Source organism: Mesoplodon bidens (genome assembly GCF_964165515.1).
Source record: "Mesoplodon bidens genome assembly, chromosome: 6".
In the NCBI taxonomy this organism is placed as follows: domain Eukaryota; kingdom Metazoa; phylum Chordata; class Mammalia; order Artiodactyla; family Ziphiidae; genus Mesoplodon; species Mesoplodon bidens.
Window position 1 is genome coordinate 84,831,339 of NC_138162.1, and position 22,640 is coordinate 84,853,978.

The 22,640-nt window shown below is 35.8% G+C and overlaps 1 protein-coding gene across 2 annotated transcripts in view; it reads left to right on the forward strand.

The window, feature by feature from the left end:
• Positions 1–22,640, forward strand: part of PCSK5 (proprotein convertase subtilisin/kexin type 5) — a 467,730-nt gene that overhangs the window by 140,685 nt on the left and 304,405 nt on the right. For both annotated transcript variants that reach the window (XM_081236835.1, XM_081236836.1), the window contains exon 6: positions 20,780–20,868. In XM_081236835.1, coding sequence (XP_081092961.1) covers positions 20,780–20,868 — 89 coding nt within the window. The remainder of the gene's footprint in view (positions 1–20,779; positions 20,869–22,640) is intronic.

Consider the following 22,640-nt stretch of genomic DNA (forward strand, 5'->3'; position numbering starts at 1 on the left):
AACCTTGGAGTCTGTTGATGGATCTTACAGGCTTTCCAACTGTCACTCAAGAGGCTGTGTGAATGGGTCTAGCTTCCTCTTCCTCAACTAAACTTCCCCTTTTTAAAAACCTCATTAAAATCTATTTTAGATGGTGGTATTTCTCATAAAACAAGATTTGAATTAAAGAGTTCTGTTTATACAGAACCAAACAAATGATTGTACACCAGTGCTACAAACCAGAGAAATAAGGTTTAGATGAGCTGTCACTGGAGGTAGGTAGACATTTTAGGGAAGTCTTCTGTAGGTGGTGGCATTTGACCTGGGACTTGAAAAATGACTGATGGGAGGGAATAATCATTACTGAGAGAATGTCTGTAGTGGCTGGAAGTGTCTTAGTATTAGTGGGCTCCTTACAAGCTTTGGAATAAAAAGCACCTTTCTTTTTAGACATTTTGGTTTTTTCTTTTTTTTAAGGGGAGAAGCCAGAAATTTCTTATTTTCCCTAGAACCTCTTCTTTATCTAAATTTCAAATCTGAACATGTTTTTACTCTATCTTCAAGCCCTTTATGACCAAGTCCAAACTCTTTAGATATATGCAAAGGATTCATAATATGTCCACTATTTTTTTAACTTATACTGCATCATACTCTAGTTTTAATCAATTTTTTTACAGCTCTCTGAAAATAGCATGCTTCATTTGTGTTGGAGACTGGTGTATAATAGGCATTCAATAAGTGGTTATCATTCTACCATGCTTTGCAACTGTTAACTATAACATGTAATCTTGGTATGCATTATGCTTATTATTAATTTAACCCAATTGAAAGCTGAGTTTCAGTCTATCCCTGCTCTGTGGAAAGACCATTGCCCCTTTTTTTTCTTGAGAAACCAGGGAAGGAGAAAAGGCTAGGAAACGCAAAATACTCAGATTTTATTGGTGAAGAATTTAAAACCAGTGTCAGAAATAAAAGTTTTAAGTTAATTTTAATTTGTCCTTACTCTAATATTCCAAGTTATTGTGTAAAATTGCCCTAACTGCTATTTTTTTGTTTGTTTCCATTTGTCTTAAATGACTATAGATAACTAATAGTTTCAGTAACAGCAAGAAAACTTCCCTTTATACAGAATACTTGTTAGTATTTTCCTTAGCTAAAATTAAGGAGCTTCCATTTAGACTATGAAAAACAGAGTTCAGTTTGCATGGAAAGAAAATGTTGCAAGTTACGGTGGTCTGTGTTCATTAATATCAACTGATTGTTAATTCTTAGCCATCAGAGAAGAAATTATAAATTAATTAACCTTTACTTCAGGGATTTTTTTCCTTTCAGATATTATGTGCTGGCCTTTCTTTAAATAAGGAGGTAAATCAAGTAGTATAGCCTAAAAAAAAAACGTTTTCACTGAGTAATAGTAGTATGAAAATGTGAAAATGGGCCATGCACAAATACTACTGATTAATGGAACTTTTGAGATAATTCCTTTAGATATTTGAAATCTAGTGAAAATCAGTCTCCCTCCTTCTCTGTCTCATTACACATAAATATCTTCTTATTGTATTCTCATTTATTAACTACAATGTTGATCTTAAAAATTAAGGTTAAACTTCTTAAATATTTAGCATAACTTGGAAAGAAGCAAATCAAATAATTGGACCAACTTAAAGAACAACTTCAGATTTAGAATTTATCTGAAAAATTAGAAATAATAATCATACATGAGTTCTTCATACTCAAAAAATAACAGTGCTTGAGGTCATACATTTCCATGTATATTTATCTTTTACCAATATGAGGAGATTAGAATTAATCTAGAGATGGGAAATAGACATAGTGATATTTTTGAACTAGGAATACAAGCTGGAATTAGGGAAGGGTGTCTGAGCACAACGACTATGAATGTGAGAGTCTGACATGGGGAAACACACTAAATGGTGGTAGGAGTAACTTAGGAGAAGTCTTTTTGCCACTGGGAGACTTAATTGTCTCTTATATATAAAATGGGGGCAAAAATAGCTTCTTGCAGTTTTCTGTGAGAATTACAGATAATGCATTCTGAATGTTCAGGGTACTATAGGCCCTACTAGCCTATGTAACAACGCAGGGCATTAGCGCTACTTTAGCAGTTTTGTCATCACGAATGCCTAGCGACATAGCTGCAAGTGAAATGTATCATTGACACTTTTCCTCCTGTTATTTCTCTGGGGGAAATGTTACTACTCAATTGGAATATTTAAATTCTAAATGTGCAAATGGTGGAGGTGGTATCTGGATTTTGGTGGAGCCAGGGGAGGGTGCAAGTCTGAAATTCTCTTGGAAAAGCTAAATGGATCCCAGAGCTTAGGGAGATCATCTCCACTCTAACAACTGATTGTTTCAAGGGTCTTTTCAAAGTCAGATTTTCATAGTCGAGTTTCAAAAAATTGAATATTCCTTCTGAATTTCTTCAAGAAAACTGTTCAGAGTCCACCAGTTCTCTGGAAATTACATTTCTTTCCTCACACGTTTGCTAGGAGGACATAGAAGAAGAGGAACATGATCATAAATTTTGAAAGGAGTTCTTAAGTTTACTTGATTGCTCTAAGGTTTTCTTGATTTTAAAATAGCCCTTAAAAACAAAAATAAACAAATGGGACCTAATGAAACTTCAAAGCTTTTGCACAGCAAAGGAAACCATAAACAAGACCAAAAGACAACCCTCAGAATGGGAGAAAATATTTGCAAATGAAGCAACTGACAAAGGATTAATCTCAAAAATTTATAAGCAGCTCATGCAGCTCAATAACAAAAAACCAAACAACCCAATCCAAAAATGGGCAGAAGACCTAAATAGACATTTCTCCAAAGAAGATACACAGACTGCCAACAAACACATGAAAGAATGCTCAACATCATTAATCATTAGAGAAATGCAAATCAAAACTACAGTGAGATATCATCTCACACCAGTCAGAATGGCCATCATCAAAAAATCTACAAACAATAAATGCTGGAGAGGGTGTGGAGAAAAGGGAACACTCTTGCACTGCTGGTGGGAATGTGAATTGGTACAGCCTCTATGGAGAACAGTATGGAGGTTCCTTAAAAAACTAAAAATAGAACTACCATATGACCCAGCAATCCCACTACTAGGCATATACCCTGAGAAAACCATAATTCAAAAAGAGACATGTACCAAAATGTTCATTGCAGCTCTATTCACAATAGCCTGGAGCTGGAAACAACCTAAGTGTCCATCATCGGATGAATGGATAAAGAAGATGTGGCACATATATACAATGGAATATTACTCAGCCATAAAAAGAAACGAAATTGAGCTATTTGTAATGAGGTGGATAGACCTAGAGTCTGTCATACAGAGTGAAGTAAGTCAGAAAGAGAAAGACAAATACCGTATGCTAACACATATATATGGAATTTAAGAAAAAAAATGTCATGAAGAACCTAGGGGTAAAACAGGAATAAAGACACAGACCTACTTGAGAATGGACTTGAGGATATGGGGAGGGGGAAGGGTAAGCTGTGACAAAGCGAGAGAGAGGCATGGACATATATACACTACCAAACGTAAGGTAGATAGCTAGTGGGAAGCAGCCGCATAGCACAGGGAGATCAGCTCGGTGCTTTGTGACCGCCTGGAGGGGTGGGATAGGGAGGGTGGGAGGGAGGGAGACACAAGAGGGAAGGGATATGGGAACAGATGTATATGTATGACTGATTCACTTTGTTATAAAGCAGAAACTAATAAAAAATAAATAAAATAAAATAGCCCTTAAAAACTCAGTTAATTTTGCATTTTATTATATTATTTATTTATTGAATTTATAGCAATCTGTCCTTCAAAGAATGACCCAAAAAACTTAGGCGAATACAATAATTATTGTGATTATGAAAAGGATTACAACAATAAAGCAGTGGTGAACACACATCTCCGTGTGTTCCTGAGATTACAATATGCTCTCCATCCCAATGCAAGAGAAAAGTTTTAAAACAGTGATCATTTCAACATTCTTGTTCAAAAATTTGATCTACCTTGTTTTCACCAGTTGGTGACTGGTTTCCATGGAAATGGAAATGAAATAAGCATTCCTCATTTTAGATTCTCAGCTGCCCCATGCCAACTGAGAGCTGTAAATGCCATTTGGTTAACAGCAAGGATCCAGAATTCTTCCGTTTTAAAGTGGCAGAGGGAGAGGAAAAGAAAATGTTTGCAAAGTCATTTTGCTTTTCTCCTTTAGAAAAGGACACAGTTTTATGATTGTCCGAGCTATTGACTGATCGTTATCAAACACCTACTATGTCCAACAGGTTATCAAACACATACTATGTCCAACAGTGCCTCTTCTGATTAATCAGTTTAAATCTCTTTTCCACTCTTCACAAAGTTCGTTACCTCACTGAGATTTAACTAGCCTGTGATTGCCTTCCTGGTTGTCTACCTGCTGTCCCAATGATGGTCACTGAACAGGAAAGTGGTCAAAATGTTGGAAGGAGACAGTTTGGTGATCTCAATGATCTCAGACTTGAAGGGAAAAAAACAGTCTATTGAAAAAGGGAGTGCATGGGGGGCATGTTGGAAAATGATCACTCTTGAGAGAATGTTAGTTAATTTTGCCATAAAGATTTCAAATTTCTGAGATTGTCGCCTCTAACTACTACATTTTCTAGAACTGTTACATAGGGAAGATAATGAAGAATATTATAAATAAATTCTTTAACCAGAAATATTTGTCTCAATACAGTTGTCCTCTTTTATCCTGTTTTTTGGAGTCGGAAAAGTTGAATCAATCTGAATGCTGAATAAAATGTTAGTAGCATTAACACATAATGTTTTCTTTTCTATTCTAAGATGTTTAGATACTAGGTCAACAAAGGATTAGACTCTTGTTCTTAAATATCACCCAGTGTGGTTCTATGAACACACTTCTCTTGGGACATAAAGAGTTTCTCTGTGTCCCAATGTCTAACTTTAATAAAGAAAACCAGGCATAATGACATCCAGCCACGGGCCTCCCCTGTGTCTATAAGTGTGGTCTCACACCTACCAAAGCAAGTAATGTGTCAACTAAGGAAAAAAGAGCCTTATACCGGACTTAAGAAACTGCATGACTGCTTCAAAGGAAATCTTACTGATGCTGATCATGCAATTTAGGCCCTGACATTTTCTGTTATCACATTGTATTCATGGGGGAATATCCTTCTCATGATTGTTTCAGTATAAACAGCTTGTGCATTCCAGTGACTTGAGAAAAAAGCATTTAGGATATGGAAAGGGACTTGCATAGAATATACAGTGAAGGTCAAGATAACAAGCCAATTCTGGATGTGGCAGGGACTCAAACTCTGTGACTGCTTCTGCACTCTCAAGAGAGGGGAGCAAGTTTATTATTCTCTCACTTAATCTACAACCTACCCAGTTTGGAGAAGCCGTGCATAAGGGACTCATTATTGGGATAAATAGGTGTTGGGCGGAGAAAACATTAGAAATGAATCCACTTAAATTGGGGCCAGAGTCTTATAATGAACGATGCAAATGGTGTTTTATTTTAAACAATAAAGCTAAAATGATGAAAATACATGTAGTTTATTATCTAACAGAACACGCAGCTATAGCCATTCTTACATCAAACAAAAATGAATCATGTTTACAGTTGTCATTTTTATGTAATATTGTGAAATTTGAATTTTAGTAGAGTCATAAACAGACTCAGTTTATAAAAATCTTTATCGGTTTTTCTAAGGGCCATTGCAATCATTTTATTGACAAATCATTCTCATTTAAAGCCACTGTCACGCCGCCAGAGTTGTTACATTTTCACTAAATCTCACTCTTCTGTATCCTCTTTCAACAAAAGCTTTCAGAATGATTAAAGCTATTCTCAAATATTATTTTCATTGATTGTATGAAATCCTGTGTCTTTTGAAAGTTCATTAGGCAGTTGATTTGCTTGATTTGCCTTGTATTGTTTGCACTTTATGTTTACGCAGAGATAAAAAAGTTCTAACACTGAAAAGGACGGGGATGCTTGAGTCGGCAGTAATTTTATTAGTGGTAGGATCATTCGTGAATATCTTTTTTACTCTCTAAACCTAATCCTTATGGTACCCTGTTAAAAAGAACCTGTGGGCAGTGATCCAAATAGCTTCAAAGGTGCACTTCTGAGCATTCCTCTCAGGAAGGGTCTCAAGTCATCGTGACTTTATTTGGCCCTGCTGAGTATGTGTGTGCCTGAAGATGGATGCATGTTCTTCTATAAATTCATTGTGCATTTGCTGTTGTGGAAACACTAGGACTTGGTGTCAGGAGATCTGGGTTCAAGTTCTTTTGCAGTAAACTGGCTGTATTTCCTTGGTGAAGTCACTTAACCCATAAGAATCTCCATTACCTTTCGTATAACACGGGGATGAAAGTACATGCAGTGCAAGATTATTGGAGACATCAAGTTAAATGAAATGTGAGAAGCTAGATGAGATCTGGCAAATAATCAATAAGTGAACCTTATTACCTTCATTGATTTGATGTGTAAAGTGCAAATTGTATTAAGCATTCCTTCAAATGGAAATGATACCAGTGGATATGAATGATACATAATAGTTGTTGGGATGATGAATTTACATTAAAAAATATTCAGTATTAATATCAAATCATAGGAAGTGGAGGTAGAAAAGGTAGAAGCATGTGTTTTTTGGTTCCCAAGACATAAATGGTTATGACTGTATTTATCCTTCATGCCTAGAAACCAGAGATTAGCAAACTGTACAATATAGGTAAATCTGCCCAGTGACTCTCTAGCTAAGAACCGTATTTACGTTTTCAAAAGGTTTTTTTAAAAAGAGGAATATGTGACAGAGACTGTATGTGGCCCTAGAAAGCCCGAAATATTTACTGTTTGGCCCATTACAGAAAATGTTTGCCAACCCCTGCTCATAAACTCATGCAAATACCATCATAATAAAGATCCATCCCTTATGTTACTTCTAAATGAAGTACGATTTCTGTGTTAAAATGCTGAGTTGATAATTAGAGATTACGGTAAATTATATGTTTTGGAGGAAGGCATTCCTTAATTGTTGGTTTCATACTTCCATAACGTTGAGAACCTTCCAGTGTGTGAGGAAATGGCTCTGATGAACTCTGCAGAGAGAACCAGAAATAGCTGTCGAGAAATGGAAAGGCTGGCAGTTGCTTGGTGGAGCTGAGCTGAAGTGATGATAGCCCAGTGAATATAAGGCGTTCAAGTTACTTATCTATACTTTAGGACCTCTTTCTCAGAGTGCAAAGGGACCCTGGGACCAAGCGCCACCCAACTTCTCAGACCCTGGAGCCACAGTTTACAGACAGATAAGATTAGGTAATAGTCACCTATTTTAGATCATTATTCCCTGCAAAGTACAACTCAAGTCTTTAGAAGTGTTTTGACAGTTCATTTATGATATGGAAGCAGTCTCAAGCAAGGTGAAGTCAAACAGTTATAAGATCACTGTTCTCCATCAGTCAATTGTTAACAGATTTTGAGAAAAACAGATATTTTTAGGCCATTTCATGGTGTATAGGTACTGAATGGTATCTTTACCTGAATATTTTAGCAAAAGCAAATAGAAGCAGAACTTTAAATAGTTTACTGCCAAATGAACATAGGCTTGTGAATTACTGCTTATTATTCAGGATTTCCAGGCCAACGGAATTCATTGAAAATACATTATATCATGTCTATTTTTCTCATTATTTGAAACCTTAGTGACTAATACATTCCTCAGGATGTGTTAGGTACTCAATAAATGTTTGCTGAATGAATGACTCAGAAAAGTTAATTAATTATGGACCGGAACGTAGGAGTAGTCTCATTACATACACTTAACTAGATCATTATAATGTTCATAAAATGAGAATTTACCTATGTACCAGGAGCACAGGTAAAATTGAAACATTGATTGTCTATGTAGGTTACATTCTAGCATCCTGGTCTCTTGTTTTTGCTACTTTAGAATTATTTCTATGAGGTGGTTTTCAGTATACATTTGGAGAAGAGAAATATGTATGGAAAGAAATAGACCACAAAAATCAAAATTATAATTTGATACAGGTCATTATTTCTTTCATTATCTTTATAGATCTTTTTCTGGTCTCTTGGTATACACATTGAGTATATACCTCATATTTCATGCTTTTATGAGTTCTAATTATGAAGTTTTCTTTTAATTATGAGGATGAGAAATTACAGGAAAAATCAGCTCAGGTGTAAGGAGGAGAATGTTCTTTAGGCTGCATACCAAGCATTTTCATAAACACCAACCCCAAGTCAGAACTCTTGGGGCAGAAATTCCTGTAACACTTTGTACATAAACCTTGATTAGTGTGTACTTCAGTACTTGGTAATTATTTGCATAAATCTTACAACATCCCTGTCAGTGATCTTAGGTTCAATTGGTCAGTTGAACTCATAGAACTCATTAGGCCCCAAGTGGTAATTAGATGGATAGAAATATAATGTACTAGTAAGGCAATATCAGCTGTAGTTCTTTAGGAAGAATGCTCACCAGTTCCAGGACTATTTTCTACTCTTCCCCTGTCTCCCACCACGACCCAAGTGACACCCAAGTGACACCTCCAGTGTGCTAGAAAGAAAGGTGTGAGAGTCCCTTTGCCCTAGAAACCCCATGCTCCTAGGAACAGTATTTCGTGCAAATGCCTATGAATAGAGCTTCCAGGGCCTCACAAGGAAGGGCACACTCAATTTCCAGGGTCCACTCTCAGAAGCCCAAAACCAAGACTCCTCTCCATGTGTTTATTGTTCTGGCCACAGACCTCCCTGTTCATGGTCACTCACCAACCAACTTTCATTTTTTTTTTTTTTTTACCATGAGCAATGTTTCTTGGTAGCTGACATTCCACCTTTTTCAGATACCAAGGGAAACAGAGCTAGAAAGTCAAAATCAAAGTGATTTTTCCATAGGTAAGGAAGAAAGCTTTTATTATCCTTGACTCAGAATCTTCCCCACCAAGACTGTGAACACCACAACTTTGGAAAATTCAACTCTCTATGCCCCTTGCTTAGAAGATGCCTAGGACATAGGATGTGAATTATCTGGACTTGAGAAAGTAAGGAGGGACGGATGGAAGGAGGGAGCAAAGAAGGGCTGGAAGGGATTAATATTGACAACTAAAACATTTCTTGGTAAGTACTTTAATAATTTTCAAAAAAATAACAGCATTCCTGACAGAGTTCATTGCTTGCTTAAAAACAAAGTGTATTTCTTTTTAAAAAAAATATCTTTATTGGAGTATAATTGCTTTACAATGTTGTGTTAGTTTCTGCTGTACAACAAAGTGTATCAGCTATATGTATACATATATCCCTATATCCCCTCCCTCTTGCGTCTCCCTCCCACACTCCCTATCCCATCCCTCTAGGTGGTCACAAAGCACTGAGCTTATCTCCCTGTGCTATGCAGCTGCTTCCCACTAGCCATCCATTTTACATTTGGTAGTGTATATATGTCAGTGCTACTCTCTCACTTAATCCCAGCTTCCCCTTCCCTCTCCCCGTGTCCTCAAGTCCATTCTCTACATCTGCGTCTTTATTCCTGCCCTGCCACTAGGTTCATCAGTACCATTTTTTTAGATTCCATATATGTGCGTTGGCATACGGTATTTGTTTTTCTCTTTCTGACTTACTTCACTCTGTATGACAGGCTCTAGGTCCATCCACCTCACTACAAATAACTCAATTTTGTTTCTTTTTTATGGCTGAGTAATATTCCATTGTATATATGTGCCACATCTTCTTTATCCATTCATCTGTTGATGGACACTTAGGTTGCTTCCATGTCCTGGCTATTGTAAATAGAGCTGCAGTGAACATTGTGGTACATGACTCTTTTTGAATGATGGTTTTCTCAGGGTATATGCCCAGTAGTGGGATTGCTGGGTCGTATGGTAGTTCTATTTTTAGTTTTTTAAGGAACTTCCATTCTGTTCTCCATAGTGGCTGTATCAATTTACATTCCCACCAACAGTGCAAGAGGGTTCCCTTTTCTCCACACCCTCTCCATCATATATTGTTTGTAGATTTTTTGATGATGGTCATTCTGACCAGTGTGAGGTGATACCTCATTGTAGCTTTAATTTGCATTTCTCTAATGATTAGTGATGTTGAGCATCCTTTCATGTGTTTGTTGGCAATCTGTATATCTTCTTTGGAGAAATGTCTATTTAGGTCTTCTGCCCATTTTTGGATTAGGTTGTTTGGGTTTTTTTAATTGAGCTGAATGAGCTGCTTGTATATTTTGGAGATTAATCCTTTGTCAGTTGCTTTGTTTGCAAATATTTTCTCCCATTCTGAGGATTGTCTTTTCATCTGTTTATGGTTTCCTTTGCTGTGCAAAAGCTTTGAAGTTTCATTAGGTCCCATTTGTTTATTTTTGGTTTTATTTCCATTATTCTAGGGGGTGGGTCAAAAAAGATCTTGCTGTGATTTATGTCCTAGAGTGTTCTGTCTATGTTTTCCTGTAAGAGTTTTATAGTGTCTGGCCTTGCATTTAGGTCTTAAATCCATTTAGAGTTTATTTTTGTGTATGGTGTTGGGAAGTGTTCTAATTTCATTCTTTTACATGTAGCTCTCCAGTTTTTCCCAGCACCACTTATTGAAGAGGCTGTCTTTTCTCCATTGTGTCTTCTTGCCTCCTTTGTCAAAGATAAGGTGACCATACATGCGTGGGTTTGTCTCTGGGCTTTCTATCCTGTTCCATTGATCTATATTTCTGTTTTTGTGCCAGTACAGAAAGTGTTATATTTCTATGTTCTGGAACTGTAGGTAGTAATTATCCTAACAAAGCAGACAGATGTCCAGTGGAAAAGGTGGGCATTATGTTGTCCCTCCAGTCCCAGGGAAGAGTCGGATCCTCCAGATCCACAGTTAATGAACTTTTAAGAGAAAACACTTGACTCCCAGCTCACTAAAAACACACCTAAAAAGAATCAGCAGGAATGACTAATTTCTGAATATTCATAGTCAAGAGGTAAAGGAGACAATTTCTCAGGCCTACATTTGTGGTGGAATATGAGATCAGGCTGTTCCCAAAGCTCTGACTACATGGAGTAAAAACCAGTAGTTCTAAGTTTCAAAGACTGAAAAGAACACTCTGATAAGAGGTTAGGGAGTTGGAAGAGCAGGGTGGTGGGCTCTTAATAGACCCAGTGGGGAAGGAATAGCATCATGGAATCACTAGGGGATATAGACAGGCATGAGCGATCTGAATTCATATAAATAAGCTCAAGTAACACATAGAAAACTAATCATTAAAGCAAAAAGAGGAACTGAAAAGCATGGTGGGGTAAATTTAGAGTATTAACTAGGGAGCCAAGAAAAAGGGCCTCATTTCATCATCATGATTAATATATTTCATCAAAGGGATCTCTCATACCCTAGTGCCTTGATGTTGTTGATCCGTAAGACAAGGGTAGGAAGAGAGGTAGGCTGATAGAAAGCTGGTTACTGTCTTGGTCAGGACTATATACATAACACATGTACATAAATGCCTGCCGTGAGCTTTTTTTCTTTTTTAATTGAAGTATAGTTGATTTACAATGTTATGTTAGTTTCAGGTGTACAGCAAAGTGACCCAGATATATATACATACTAGTTTTTATTCCATGTAGTTAGAGCTTTGGGAACAGCCTGATCTCATTTTCCACCACAGTGGAGGCCTGAGAAATTGTCTCCCTTACCCCTTGATTCTTCTTCAGATTCTTTTCGTTTATAGGGTATTACAAAATATTGAGTATAGTTCCCTTTGCTATACAATAGGTCTTTGTTGGTTATCTCTTTTATATATAGTAGTGTGTATATGTTAACCTGCTGTGTGTTTTACTGTACTTCATCATTCCATGCAACATTATATTTGGGAAAGCAACAGAGGTATAGAACTAGGTTTTCTGATAAATCAAGCTATTTATTCTTTCCTTTAAACGTGGGCTAGCATAGTTAACAATGAATTCATTTAATGGTGAATAAGTCGTTTTACTAGGCTGGGGAGGTTAAGGAAGAGGGAAAATGGGAGAGGTGAGAAAACACTTCTAAAGCAGTTTGACCACTTGAGATTTATTTATTTTATTGTCAGTATTTTGTGTTCTGACTGAAATATTCTTTTTGAATTACAATGAACATTATAAATAACTATACAAATTCTTCAAACCTATAATAATTTTTAAACTTAAAAAAAATAATCATAAACTCACAGAGAGTTTCAGAAATAGTAGAGGTCCCCCATATCCTTCACCTAAATTTTCCCAGTGGTAACAACATATGTAATTATAGTAAAATATCAAAACTAGGAAATTGACATTAATGCAATTTACACACCTTATTCAGATTCCACCAGTTTTTACATGCACTCGTGTGTGTGGGTATATGTATATGTGTGTCAAACTAACAATACTTCTAACCCTCCAAAAGAAATATTCTTCAGCATTTTTTTAATACTAACTAGTCATTTACATATGGTATTATCTGATGCTAATTCTTAGTAGTATTCTGTTACTACCTAATACTCTAATACTATAATATATTTTTTCATTTTCTTTCCTTGCCTGCAGTGTATCTGTTAGACTTCGGAGCAGTTGATGAATGCTAACTTTTATTAATTTCTTTAAATATTGTATATATTACTCCTGAGGGCCTTAAAGAGGATTCACAATGTGTATTGCTAAGTATAGGCACTGTCATAGTTTAAGTTCATGTTTAAAATTCTTTCAGTATTAGGCTATCAAAAGGTCTGTGACTATAATCTTATTTTATGTAACTGTTTGTCATTGTCTTAGTTCAGATTACTCTAACAGAATACTATAGACTGGGTGGCTTAAACAACAGATATTTATTTTTCACAGTTCTGGAGGCTGGGAAGTCTAATATCAAGGTATTGGCAGATTTGGTTTTCAGCTTGTAGATGGCTGCCTTCTTACATGGCAAAGAGAGAGAAGGGAAGCAAGCTCTCTTGTATCTCTTCTAATAAGGGCACCCATCCCATCATGATGGTACCCCTCTCATCACTTAATTACCTCCCCAAGGCCTCATCTCCAAATATCGTCACATTGAGATTAGGGTTTCAACATGTGAATTAATTAGGGGTGGGGCAGACAGAAACATTCAGTCCATAGTAGTTATTTTGAATGAGTTTTCCTAGTATATTTTGAGTTTCTTGCTAGTGTAATTTTAAAAATAATATCATTGAAGCCTCAGAGACTATGTATAATTGTAGTCACATCAGAAGCTATTGTCTTAATTGTCTCACAAAAACTAATCACCAAAAAGTGGACTGTGTGATTTTTTCTTCTTAAAATTTTTAATTTATCTTTTAAAAAAATATATTTCTTAAGCTTTTTGCTGAAGACAGGGTGAAAATCCATTTTCAGCTATTTTCCATTCTTCTTAAGTTTTTTAAGATTACCAACATTTCCTCCTTATAACTCAAGTTGCATAAATTATCATGGGGATTTTATAAAAGATATTGTCACATATGCTGTCATCAATAGTAATGAGGAAATAAAGATGCCTCTGCCTCACAAAATAAGTAGGGTAGCAGGCAAAGAAGTCAGGAAATCTTGGCAATCATTCAAAGACTTAGGAATGTGGGTCCTTGTGAGTCTTGCTGGAAGAGTGAAAAGGCTTTAGAAAAGGACCCAGGAGACCCAGATCTAGTCTTTGCCCTGTCACAGTTTATACCTTCCAATCACTGTCTTACTGACTGAATTTTCTCACTTGTAAAATAAGAGAAATAATATCTGTTTTGCTTACATCACAGGGTTGAAGTGAGAATCAGATGAGGTTAAAATACTTAGAGAAGTGGAGAGTGTGATATAAAGTGGTAGTATTATCAAGAACAACACAAGCAGTCAGAAACAGCCGCTCTGAGTGATATATCGGAGAACACCTCAAACACATCACTATTGCTTGCTCCCCTCTCCCCTTCTAAGGGGGCTTTTGAAGTAGACTCAGATGGAAGGTTTTCACTCAGATTCAAACAGAATCAAAACATGCCAAGGAGAATGGGCACATCAGATGTCAAAAGGGAATAGAAACAGTGAGAGGGCGAGCCAGAATCCACAAACAGCTGAAGATGTTTGTTCCAAGAAAGACATGAAATAGAAAGTAGTCTTTCGCCAACTTACCATTGCTTGATTCCATACAAGTATAAGTTTGACTTCCAAGCAATGTCGTGATAACTAACTGGAGACCTCTTGCATGTGTCCTGATGTCTCTGGTTCATTGCTGAGCTCATTCACATCTTGTTTTCAGATCCATGGTAAATCTCAAATGAGTTAATATTTCCATCCCCACTAACTCATATGAAATAAAAAGAAGTTCACAAAGCAGTGTGACTAGAGGACTGGGGGAAAGCAAACGAAGGAGCAAAGGCGGTATTTTACTACCTAGCAAGATTTAGTAGACCCCACAAATTTATACTCTAGACTAACTTCACCTAATTTGTATGTGTTCACAGTATTATAGAAATGAGTTAACAGGTATTCTCTGATCTCATTTTCCATCTTTTCAATCAGATAGCCAAGGTAAAACTTGTTGAGACCTGTAATTGCAGTGGTATCTTGTTGGGTAATATAGCAGATGACCAAAAAAAATTTTTTTTCTGAGTAAGAAAAAGCCATCGGACAAAGACAGACATGATTTTTAAATCAAAATGCTCTTTAAGCCAAATGGTTTATTCAAGTAAAAATTATATAATACAACATTTTACACTTTCTAGGGGCCCTGGCAGCAATGCCCTTAAGAGATTCAGAGAAGTGATGCATTTTTAAGTCCTAATTTGTCTACATGTGCTTTATTTTAGATGATGTCCAATTTAAGTCACTGGTTTACATATCCTTATAATTTACATACTTGGGTTATCTTCTAGAAGTCTCAGAAAATATGTGTCTTAGTAATATTGTGAACATATGCAAGAAAGCTAAACAGGTGACTCATTTCCAAGGGACATTACGTGGGACGTGGCTAGTAAAGTTTGCATTTAGGTGTGTGTGGGTCAGAACATAATCTAATGAGTATATTGTTTTCTGGACTAAAATCTACTAAAATTTTCTTCTTATGCTGAAAACTTTACATGCTCATAATCTGTCATCTCTGAAGAAAAATACAACTGAAAAACAGACTTTTGTCTGTTTTGTGACTTTCATATTTATTGACGTCATGAATATACTTTTTGCTAACCACCCTTTGTTCTTTGGGAGAAGGAAGAAATTGAATCATGTTCATGTACTTGAATAGGTCATGATGATATCCATTGTTCTATGATCTATTTAAAATCCATGTCAAGACAGAGTCCAACTAGGATATAAAAATAAAAATGATGACTAGTACTTTACTTGGAGTAATGATCATTGTCATCTGAAGAGTGGGCTGTTTAAATGTAGTTGAGCTGGCATTTTGGACCCTCAATTACAGTATGCTGCAATATATGATTTAACTGATACTTAAAATATATGTGTCAACAGTACAGTATAACTTCCCTATCTCCCCAAAATAGCCCATATATTATGATGTAGAGCCCTGTACAGAAATCTTTACAAGAAATGTTTTTATAAACAAAATAGTCACTCTGTTCTTCACTTATAAACGTTCACTGTACATTAATGATGCACATAATATGTGCAAGGCTTTACCACATTTTAGAAATACAGAACCATGTTACTTCTGTCTTTTAGTAATATGGTAGAACAGATATTCAATTAAATCTCTCCTACCACAGTATATCTAAAACTCATGGGAAAATATTAAAGAACTTTTCAGTGCATGGTTGAGCTAATGGGCTACCAGAGTATTTCTCTGAGAAAGTGCAAATTTATCAACTACGTGGGCAACAGGTGGACACTAGGCATTTCCCAGGGTGAGCAACCAATCCCAGCCAGACTGGAGATGGATTTTTAAAAGTCCAGAGATGGCAGGAGACAAGGCCTTGGTCCAAAGGGTGAGAGAAGCTTTCTGCATAAAATGGAACCCCTGAGGTACTATCTTCAGTGCAATAACCATAGAAAAAGAAAACCTACACAGAGAGACAGAGGATGTATTTGACTTTCTCTCCCTGGGTGATAGATAGGGCAAGACGATAAATAAATAACTACCTTGGAGAATAACTAAATTCTCTTGTGGAATTTTCACCTATAATCCATATTACTTGTATGGCCCACATTTTTAATTTGGTGGAACAGGTCCTGGTTGGTGTAGCCCAAAATATGTGTTAGAAGTGAATTTAAATCTTCTTTAAAACAATGAGTTTTCCATACCCATCCTCAAGGAATTCACAAAGATAAAAGCCTAAACAACATGATCTCCTAATTTGACAATTCACCAACTACATGGGGGAAACGTCACCCTGAAAACAAGCCAATAGAAAAAATGAATAGCAGAATTAGATTCACCTATTTAGAATTACTATATATAATTCATATGCATCAAGAAATAAATATTGAAAAGCATTTTTAAGAAAAATTGACTATCCAAATTAACTGGGTGGACTTGACAAAAGATCTTTAAAAAGTAAAACGTATAAATAACTGAAAAGAAGAATGCAATGAATGGACTAAATAACAGGTTGGTCATGGCTGAAGATAGGTAAGTGAAGTATAAGACTGAGCAGGTTACACAGAACACAGCCGAGAGAGAGAAGGATGGGGGAAGCCTAAAGCTGAGATTGAAGATTAGGATAGTGTGAAAAGGTCTAATGTATGCTTAACGGGGATTCTGACAGGAGGAACCATAGAATGATGTAAAGGCAGTGCATCAAGGTACTAGCTTACAAAGGTACTAGCTAAGACTTCTGAAGATTTAAATATTAAACTACAGGTTTAGGAATTCCAAGAAAGAATTTTTAAAAATACATACATATAACATCTTCATGAACCTGCAGAATAGAAAAGACAAAGATCTGAAAAGCATCCAGAGAGAACTAGATTGCCAGATGGCTGATTTCTCACCAGAAACAATGGAAGCTAAAAATTGGTGGAATGGCATCTTTGAAGTGCTGTTAGTCTAGGATTCTATATCCAGTGAAATTAGTTTTTAAGAACCACAGTAAAATAAAGTCATTTTCTGAGGCTACCAAAAGCCTCTCCGATGGGTACATTTATAGAATGTTCTTCAGAAAGAAATCAGTGATCCCAGAAGGAAATAAGAGCTACAAAAATAAACAGAGCAAAGAATGTAAATCTAAACAAACATTGATTGTTTAAAATAGAACAGTAGTGGGTGATTTCTAGAGTTAAAAAATCCAATGTATAACTATAATTATGGGGGGATCATGTCAAGGGGTGGATAATCAGTTAAAACATTCTAAAGTCTGCATTGTTTGGGAAAAGGTGAAAAAAGTATTAATAATTTTAGTGTTTGTGATCTTAGCTATCTATTATCAAATATCTAGGGTAACCATTAAATAATAGAATATAACATCCAAACTAGTACAGGGGAAGAAATACAGAAATGAATATGAATATATGAATACATAGACACTGTAAATGGACTGACTCTTGAGTCAAAGACAAAGATAGCCTAGCTTCAAAAAAACGTAATTATATTCTACTTATGAGGCATACTAATATGAACACAGAATATTTGAAACTAAAAGGATCAAGTGGTTTATAATTTAAATATTAACCAGATATCTTTAATTTTTATTGCAAGAACCACAGTGTTACTACATATTCCTAAACAGTTTGTTTCACTAGAAAGACTTGATAATTCCTTTCTAAATACAAAAAAAAATTGATAGAACTGCAAAGAACATTAACAAATCCACAATATAATGAACAAGCTTGACATAATGGACTTATATGGAACAATTGGAGAATACACATCCTTTCAAAGCACATGGAACATTTATAAAAGTTGATCATATGCTTCGCCATTTTATGAGCTCACAAAATTCAAATGATTGCTTCATAAAAATTATATTCTTTTATCATAAGGTAATCAAGTTATTGATCGATATAAAAAACATAACACCTGCATACATTTGAAAAATTTAAATCATACTTCTAAATAACCCATGGGCCAAAGAATAAACCAGAGCCACATTAAAAGCATAGGCCCTTATGATCCTGTAGAACTTGCATTAATTAATAATAGAGCCAGGGCTTCCCTGGTGGTGCAGTGGTTGAGAATCTGCCTGCTAATGCAGGGGACACGGGTTCAAGCCCTGGTCTGGGAAGATCCCACATGCCGTGGAGCAACTAGGCTCGTGTGCCACAACTACTGAGCTTGCGCGTCTGGAGCTTGTGCTCTGCAACAAGAGAGGCCACGACAGTGAGAGGCCTGCGCACCGCGATGAAGAGTGGCCCCTGCTCACCGCAACTAGAGAAAGCCCTCGCACAGAAACGAAGACCCAACACAGCCAAAAATAAATAAATGAATAAATAAATAATTTAAAAAAAAAAAAAAAAGATACTCAAATTTAAAAAAAAAAAAAAAATAATAGAGCCAATGAAGTATAAAAACAGTAGACTCATAAAGGGAATTTGACATTTGAATAAAAATAATCTACACCATGAAGTAATATGCAGTGAGAGGCTAATGAAGATTCATAGTAAATAATTACTATGCTCAGGGGAAAATTAGTTTAGCTTGGGGCTTACAAAAATATTTTTTTTAAAAAGAGATCATTTTTTCTGATGATTAAATTGTATAACCAAATATCAGAGGGCAAGATAATTATGAGTACATCAAAATTAAATAACTATGTGTGACAACCTAAAAGTGCCATAAATAAGATTGTTACATTCCAAACAAAGCATTTGGAAATATATTTGCAACAGGTATGATAGAAAGGCAAGAAGTGATTTGGGCAAAAAGCATGAAGAGGTTATTCAGAAAGCAAGAAATAGAAATAGCTAATAAAGATTTGAAAAGATGTACAACATCAAATGTAATCAGAAGGGATAAAGAGGGAAGCAACAATGAGATAATATTTTTCAAGTCTGCTTGGTAAGCATGAAAAAGATTGAAAATTCATACATAGGGGTTTACGTACACAGGGGTTCATCCATATATTTTCTCCATTCTTCATATTGTCATTCAACTTGGCTTATGGCCTGTCTTTTTTTGTCATGAATTAAAATTTGGTGTTTTGTAGTACTATTTATCACTCTTGCAGTTTTTATGAGGTTCAGTTATACTACTTTTATCTTCTGTTGACAGTGTGACAGTATATTCTGTACTCTTTGATCCAGTAATTCCAATTCTAGAAATTTGTCCCAAGGTATATAAAATTTTGTATATACAAAACTGTTCTTTGTAGCTTCATTAATACTAGTGAAAAAATGGGTAAATTTCCAGAAATAAAGATTATGATTCGTGTGTGTGTATATATATATATATATACACACACACACACACACACACATATAGGTATATGTATATAGGTATATGCTATTTCTATATAAATATAAAAGATTATATAGAATAATAGTAGCCATTTAAATTATATATAGATTAATCTTTACATAAAAAGAGATGCATGATATTACTAAGTGGAAAAAGCAGGATATATCTCTTTTGTGTGAACTGGTGTATACCTATCAGTTATAAGCAGCTATTTGTTTACAGTTGCATAGACAGTAGTTATATCCCATGATGAGTGTGTAGAATATGCTGTAAAATAAAAAGTACCAGAACAGAATCAGGGGTCCTGAGTTTTAGTCACTGTTGGGCTATTTTTGACAGATCTCTTTACATCTCAGGGCCTCCTTAAGTGCCCTCATCTCTAAAAATGTGGGAAGGGAGGTGAGCATTGACTTCATTAGCATAGAAATACACCACAGTGGTTGTCACGTCCCCCTCCTGCATCCAGGGCAAGCATTAGTCGTCAGTCCTCGCCCTCTTTCTCTGGGCTTAGCCATGCCTTAGAATTGTTCTCAGCACACACCGTATTAGGCCACCATTTCTAAACAGATTGTCCTTTGCACTTGACGCTTCTTTGCCATCCTTGGATAAGATCTTAGAAGTCCTTTCAGCTAAATGATTTTTCTGATTAAAGAGCTAAGTTATTGTGGTGAGAAATAACAAGGAATATCTTTCAGAAAAATTTTGTACTTTTCTGGCAGCCACATCTTAAAAAAGGTGAACACAAACAGGTAAAATAGGTTTTGATAATATATTTTATTAAGTACAATATATCAACATGTAATTGATATAAAATAACTACTAATGCATTATTTTATGTTGTCTTTTCACATAAGATCTTTGAAATCCAGTGTGTATTTACAGCAATCCCATCTTAGATGATGAATTTTCTTTGGAAATCCTTGATGTATATTTTAATTTCCTGTTTAAAAAGTAGTTTCTCATACCCACATTATTAAATTTTCTAATAAATGAATTGAGTACTAGTTTTTAAATTTAATTAAAATTAAAAATTAAAATGTGGTCACAGTAGCCATATTTCAAGTACCCATTAGCCATAGGTGGCTGGTGTTTACCATATTGGACATCAAAAGTTCAGAGAATACAAAGGAACATACAACTTGATTTTAGCCTTCAAGGAGATTTTCTGGTTGGGAAAGCAAGATATCAAAAATAAGCATACAGGAATGTAATCCAAAACAGAATGTAATTAAGTGTAAGTGTAAGTGTAAAAGTTTGCAATGGACAGACTTAATGCTACTTGGGTAAGAAATTCCAGAAACGCCTACAGCTTGCTACATTCTTCACCACGTTGAAGTCTGAGTGGTGTCGAGGATGTGTTGAGTTTGGGAGAATGAAGTGTCTTCCTTTAGAAAGTGTGTGTGTTCTCCCTGCAGGCACGGGACCCGCTGTGCTGGAGAAGTGGCGGCCGCAGCAAACAACTCTCACTGCACAGTTGGCATTGCTTTCAACGCCAGGATCGGAGGTATGGGAAACAGGCACGAGTGGATGTAGAAACAAGCCAAGAGCTCTCACCCTAACTGGTTTTCAGAACCCTTTTCTGAACTAAAGACAGGCATATGTTTGCATAATAGAGTTCAACTACTGCTGACAGCAAAAAGACCTTGTTAACCTGCATTATTAAGCAGCCCCCTAAAGCGTTGCAAACACAGACATTTCTTTCTTTAAATAGGAATAAGAAAAGGTTGTCCAATAACGAAGATGGGGTCATTACCATCTATACCAAATTGTACAATTGGTACCTGGGTCAGAAAGAACTAAGGATATAAACACCAGGCCGTAATATCTCTATGGAAAGAAGCATTTTGAAATTCTGTCAAAGCAGAAAATATGTTTTTTCTTTCCCATAGGCTTTACAAAAATTCCTTTAAATTGTAATTAAAAGGTAAAGAGTAAAATCTCCTTTTGTAGCCCCAGAGTATAGTAATACTATTACCATTAATAATTGCAGGTTATAGATATACATATATATACATACACAAGCTCAAATATACATACATATACTTACTACAAGGACCAACCAAAGCAGTGTAAATTCAGATATTAATAAAACAAACTCTTACTTTCCCATTTGTAATCATCTTTTTTAGTATAGCCTGGTGACACAGCCACGCACAAATGGGAAGAAAACATTGTAAGAGATGGTATAGATCCTACTGGCTTTGAAGGTGTTCCTCTAAGCATCTCCTGAAGCTTCATTTCATAAGATGAAGCTCCTGGAACCAGGCTGACATCCTTGTTTCCAATATACTATTTGTTTCCAAATGGTAAACAGAGTTGGATCTAAAAAATAGAAATGATAGTCCTTTCTAAGGTTAATGTAGATGTCTTATAACATGAAATAATTGGGGTATACAATGACGGTGCTAAGAAAAGGTTTTTTGAGACTGTCTTTTGCGTCATTCGTCAGTAAATTTGACCTCTTTCTTTCTTTCATTTCACCCGGGATTCCTAGAGTATGGCAGCTTATTAACCAGTAATTAGCAGTACTCTGAGAGCATCTGCTGTGTATCAAGGGCAAGGTTCATGGAGGTGTTATGGAAAGGAGACAGACATCCTCTGAAGAATTGTGAGGGTGCTGGAGGCCCCTGCTCTCCTCAGGATAGTTGGATGACTACAGTGGCTGTCCAGTCAACCCTACTTGCTGTCCAGCACACACACACTCACATACACAGACACACACCCAGGTCCCTATCATTACTATTCAGTACTAACCCAGCACTTCTGACCTTGAGGGAATGAAGGGATTAACTTGTGAAGTTCACAGATAAACTGCTGACCTAGCTAAACAAGACCTCTAAAACAATGAATGAATGGCAATGCCTGACAAATGTTCTTTCATCCTAAAAGCAAGAACATCCTAAATTATAAATTTAACCCCTCAGAGCCAAGGCATGAAGGCTGCATGCAGTTAGTTAAATGAAGAAAACGTAACCTTTCATTTTTAAACCTGAGAAAATAAAATTCTTATCAATTTTTGGTCAGAAAATTAATATTATGCTCTAGATATGATTTTATCAAGCATGTTTTCATGGACGTCACATAAATTTCATGGTGTAGAAACTGAATTCAGGTGCTGTGTAGACACTCCTGTGTTTAGACATACTGATTGGATTATTTCAGGCCTCCCTGTAGTGGTAAAATAGTTCCATTTTATACCTTTAAATAGAAGTAAGAATATGAAATATTTCATCTTTATTTGGTAAAAACCATGCAGATGAGTTTTGAATATTCATG